The sequence below is a fragment of the Myotis brandtii genome, unplaced genomic scaffold (assembly GCF_000412655.1).
Source record: "Myotis brandtii unplaced genomic scaffold, ASM41265v1 scaffold78, whole genome shotgun sequence".
Lineage (NCBI taxonomy): Eukaryota > Metazoa > Chordata > Mammalia > Chiroptera > Vespertilionidae > Myotis > Myotis brandtii.
This window is the reverse complement of record NW_005371131.1, coordinates 1,100,252-1,105,022: the sequence shown is the minus strand read 5'-3', so window position 1 is coordinate 1,105,022 and position 4,771 is coordinate 1,100,252. Positions and strand designations below refer to the sequence as shown.

The 4,771-nt window shown below is 59.2% G+C and overlaps 1 protein-coding gene across 2 annotated transcripts in view; it reads right to left on the bottom strand.

Annotated features, from left to right (window-relative positions):
• Positions 1-6: 6 nt before the first annotated feature.
• Positions 7-4,771, bottom strand: part of MFNG (MFNG O-fucosylpeptide 3-beta-N-acetylglucosaminyltransferase) — a 24,013-nt gene continuing 19,248 nt past the window's right edge. Inside the window, exons 5-8 of one of the 2 annotated variants that reach the window (XM_005883224.2) lie at positions 4,678-4,763; positions 4,278-4,443; positions 2,133-2,218; positions 7-578 (exon numbers count right to left, since the gene is read on the bottom strand). In XM_005883224.2, the coding sequence (XP_005883286.1) occupies positions 512-578; positions 2,133-2,218; positions 4,278-4,443; positions 4,678-4,763 (405 nt within the window). In that variant the 3' untranslated portion in view covers positions 7-511. Of the gene's footprint in view, positions 579-2,132; positions 2,219-2,506; positions 3,829-4,277; positions 4,444-4,677; positions 4,764-4,771 lie in introns of those variants that run through there. The other variant, XM_014530839.1, reaches the window with a different exon arrangement.

Sequence of the window (4,771 nt, the reverse complement as noted above, 5' to 3'; positions counted from 1 at the left end):
AAGGAGCTGGAGACGGCCAGCAACCACAGCACCTGCCACAGACCCTGCCCTCGGCCGCCTTTCCCCCTGGTGCCCAGTGGCTGCGGATCAGGCCCAGGGACCCAGCAGTGAGTGGCGGGCCCAGTGCTTGACCCAGGGAGTGACAGAGACCAGAGCTGAGCTGGGGCCACCCCCCACCCAGAAGCCCCTGTAATGTTGCTGAGGTTTCAGACTCCTGAGCCCCAGGCCAACTCAATGGCCCCCACCCTGTTCAATTCAGCCACCCAGGGCCCGTGGGAGCCCAGCCCCTGGGGCCTCTCTGACTCCACCGGGTTCCCGGGCCATCCGACCCACGTCTCCGGAGCCTGGGATGCCTTCACCACCAGCCACCATCCGATCCTGGGCTTGCCCACCACTCGGAAGCCCTGCCGGGGACTGCCCACCCAGGGCACTGCCGCAGGCCCTCGGGCTGCCTTGGGAGGCGAGGGACCACCAGAGGCCTCAGCTCCACAGTCGCCCGGCAGTTCCGGGCTCATCGGGCCACCAGCTGTGGGCACCAGGGAGTGTCGGGGTAGAGGAGACAATGCAGGGAGCGGAACCTGAGGAGAGACCAGAAACGGACCAGGCGTCACCCCACTCCTACCCTTACCCCGCGGGCTCCTGGGGGGCAGGAGGGGGGGCGCACGTCACAAGGACGGATTGGAGCGGGGTTTCTCCGCCTCAGCACTATTCACATTTGGGACTGTGAGTTCTTCGTTGTGGGGCTGTCCCGTCCGTTGCGGGATGTTTAGCCGCGTCCCCTGGACTCTGCCCACTACATGTCGTTAGCATCTCGATCCTTGCTGACTCTGGAACCTATGACACGCGTGTCAGAGGTGACACGCGAACTCATTTTTTTGGTTGATTTTTCTTTGTTAAATGGCATTTAAATATGTAAAATAAATATCAAAAATATAAGTGTTTGTTTTACTATGGTTGCAAATATCAAAAAATTTCTCTATGTGACACAGCACCAGAGTTAAGTTAGGGTTTTTCAAAATGCTGACACACCGAGCTCAAAAGGTTCGCCCTCACTGCCCTGCGTGGTAACATTCAAGCATGTCTCCAGGCATGGCCAGGTGTCCTCAGGGGCCCTGGCTGAGAACCGCTGCCTCAGGGACGCCTCCAAGGCCAGCGGAGCCAGAGGAGGCCCAGCTGAGCCGGGGCCTTCCAACCCTGCATAGCCTAGTCCCAGTCGCTCCAGCCTCTCAGCAATAACCCATGGACCCTAGAATCTTCGGGCTTAGAGAACGTAACAGCAATTATTAAACCTCCTGGCAGCACAGCCACAGTTTGCACACCTCCACTGATGGGGAGCTCACCCCATTAGAAGGAACCCCCTGGCCCCCAGCCCTTGGAATAATCATGTCTTCTGCACCCCCCGCCCCAACAGACAGCTGTGCAGAACTTCAGAGCCAGGAGGCCTGGTCCCCCATGGGTGACATAATTCAGATAAATCCAAAGTCCAGACCCAAGGCCTTGCGGGGAGAAGAATCGGCACCACCCTCCTCTCTTGTCCCACATTCCAGTCCCACTGCCATCCTCTACCTCCTGGAGCAGGTCTCGTCCCTCCTGCCACCGTGGGTCACAGGCTGTGCTCTGAGCTGCTCCACGGCAGCCAGGGCTGAGCTGAGCAGCCCCAATCAACCTGGGGCCAGTTTAGGGCAGAACCAGGAGGTGCCCAGGTGACATCTTAGCCCCCATTCCAATCTTCTACCCACAGAAAAGAGCCACTGAAGAGAATCAAGGAAACAAAGATCAAATAACACTTCCCCAGCGGGGCCTGCAGGTCCTCCATGGGAGCAGGTCCTTGTTCAGTGAAGACATTCCCATATTCCAGAGGACCGGGGCTGGGAGGGCCTCCAGATCCACAGCACCCAGCCTCCTGGGGTTACAAAATGGGGAGATTATGGCCCAGAGAGGGCAAGGCACTTGCCCAAGATCACACAGCAAGCCAGTGGTGGAGCAGGGACTAACATCATGCCCTTCACTCCCAGCTCTGTGCTGTCAGCCCAAGGGCCTCTCTCACACCCCTCCCTCCTGGCTCGCCCACCTTTGGGTGCCTGGGCTCAGCCCCCATTCCTCCCGTTCAACAGTTTCAGCCCCAGACCCACCTGGAGGGGTCCTCCTCGGGGGAGAACGGGCCCTGCAGCTTAATGACGTTGAGCTTCCCCTCAAAGACACCGTAGCTGAGGGTGACCTGGGCAGGGAGAAGCAGAGAAGAGGGGGGAGGGTTGAGGGGTGTTCCATGGGGACGCCACAAGGGGGCAGAATTGGGGGGAAGCAGGAAGGCACACAAGGCATTTTGAAGGCTCAGAGAGCCTGCCTCTGCGCCTGAAACACCATTAGCGGAGGGTGCGTCACTGAGGAGCCCCCCCCGACCCCCCCAGCACTCTAAGTGTGAAGCGCACCTTCAGGCCCAAATCCCATTGCAGCCCCAGCAGTCCAGCTCACTAGGAGGCTGCAATGATTCCCTCATCCACAGGTTGGGAAACTGAGGCCGAGAGGGAAGGCATCTTTCCAGTACGCTGTGTGCCTGGTGGAGGTTTCCCGAGGCTCACTGTGGGCCCTCTCAGATCCCCCTTCCCCTACCCAGAGCCTCCGGTTCTCTGCAAGCAGCAGGGACTCGGGATCACGACCCCAGTCCAAGGCTGTCAAGGGCAGTGGCTATCGACTGTCAGCTTAGGGGTCACCCCACCAGGGCTCAAATCCCCCTCTGCCATGTACTCATGTGGCCATGGCTAGTTCCGCTCTCTGGGCCTCAGTTTCTCCATCTGTGGAATGGAAATGTTAGCACCAACCTCCTGTGCGTGTTGTGAGAAACCAGGGAGTTAAAGAAGATAAGGCCCCAGCGTGGTGCCCGACACAGTGAGTGCTCTGGAAAGCCCATAGGGTGCCCTGGTTACCCCATTCAGGTGCCCCGGTTTGGTTGCCTCAAATCTGCCCCCCTTTCCTGGCTTCAGGCCCTGAGGTGCTAATGGGACCAACCCCACAGCCAGCTCCAGGCCTAGTGACCTACACTAACTCTGGGCGCTGACAGGAGACCCGTCACATGACCCAAGCAGGCCGCCTGACCAGTGAGCGCAGCCTTGGGATCTGCGGAAGGAGGCACCCTCCTCCTCCGGGTGAGAGAAACCTGGGCTGCCGGCGTGCCAGCAAGCGGGCGAGCTGCCTGAGAACCGGGCCAGCGTGGGGGAAGGCAGGTGAACAAGGGGACAGACCCCTAGAGCCAGGCCCAGCGAGTCCAGCCAAGCCCTCAGCTTCGCAGGCGCACGGGCCCATAACCGTCCTGTCGTTTATCCAGTCCCTGTTGCTTTGCTATCACTGGCTGCCGAAAGGGCTCTGCCTGGCACTGTTGGGCAGAAGATGCCAGGGGCCCCCCAGCCAGGACCACCTACAGGGCTGGACCCTATGAGCTGGAGAAGAGCATCCGCAAGGCCGAGCCAGTGGGACCTCAGTAGCCATTACCCCTCCCCGAGCCTGACTTCATGCTTCAATGTCCTCACCGAAGACCGGTCCTTCCCAGTAACGTCTGGGTTAGAAGGAAAAGCAGCGAGCAGTGGGCAGGGAAGCTCTGAGGAAGGGAGGGAGGGACCGCTGACAAAGGGCAGAGCTGCCAGGGCAGGGCTGGTCCCTTCGGAGGGATGTGAAGAGGACGGCAGGTTGAAGAAAGGAGAGAGGGACAGGAGGCAGCGGGTTGGGAGCAAGGTTATCTGAACCTGAAGACAAGCTTCGTCCCATCTGGGTAGGTCCTTCCAGCTGGCACTTGGGGACCAGTTCAAAGAATTTTAGCATCACATCCCTGGAGGTCTGAAGGCGGAGAGTCACTGTATGCCCTTAAGGCAGCGGTTCTCAACCTTCCTAACGCCGCAACCCTTTAATACAGTTCCTCATGTTGTGGTGGCCCCCAACCATAAAATTGTTTTCGTTGCTACTTCATAACTGTAATTTTGCTACTGTTATGAATCGTAATGTAAATATCTGATATGCAGGATGTATTTTCATTGTTTCAAACTGAACATAATTAAAGCATAGTGATGAATCACAAAAACAGTATGTAATTATATATGTGTTTTCCGATGGTCTTAGGCGACCCCTGTGAAAGGGTCGTTCGACTCCCAAAGGGGTCGCGACCCACAGGTTGAGAACCGCTGCCTTAAGGGGTCCTCTGCCACCCTGGGCTTCAGTTCCCCTGTCAATAGGGGGACAGCCCAAAACATGAGCACCTCCCCACTGCCACGTGCCCTGGGGCCGCTCACCTGCTCCGGGAGCTGGGCAGCCCCCAGCAGCTGCAGGGTCTCCAGGTGGGAGTGGAAGAGGGGGCTGGGCTGCAGGCGGCCGCCCAGCTTGCACTCGATTATGTAGCCCACCGTGCAGTCGTCAGGGAGCCGGATGAGCGCAGATGTGTCCACGAAGCGGGGGCCACTGTGGGGTAGAGCCGTGCTATGGCCACTGGCCTGGACCCTCGACACCTAGAGCCCACCCTGCCTCCCAGAAGGCTCTCCTGGGACCAGCTGGCACAGCAGAGCCTCCTGCATACGGTGTGACCTGGGCTATCGCTTAAGACCTTCCTGCTGCAAAGTCCCCGTGCATACACCAAGCGCCACCTGCTCTCAGCAACCCCCACCCTCCCCCACCCACCTGGGGGTCTCTGCTTACCTGGCCCATGGGGCCATCTTCAAAGCCAGTTTCCGGCTGATGCAGAAGCCAGCACCCCCAGTGGCAAACCAGAACTGGACCAGCCTCTAGGGGG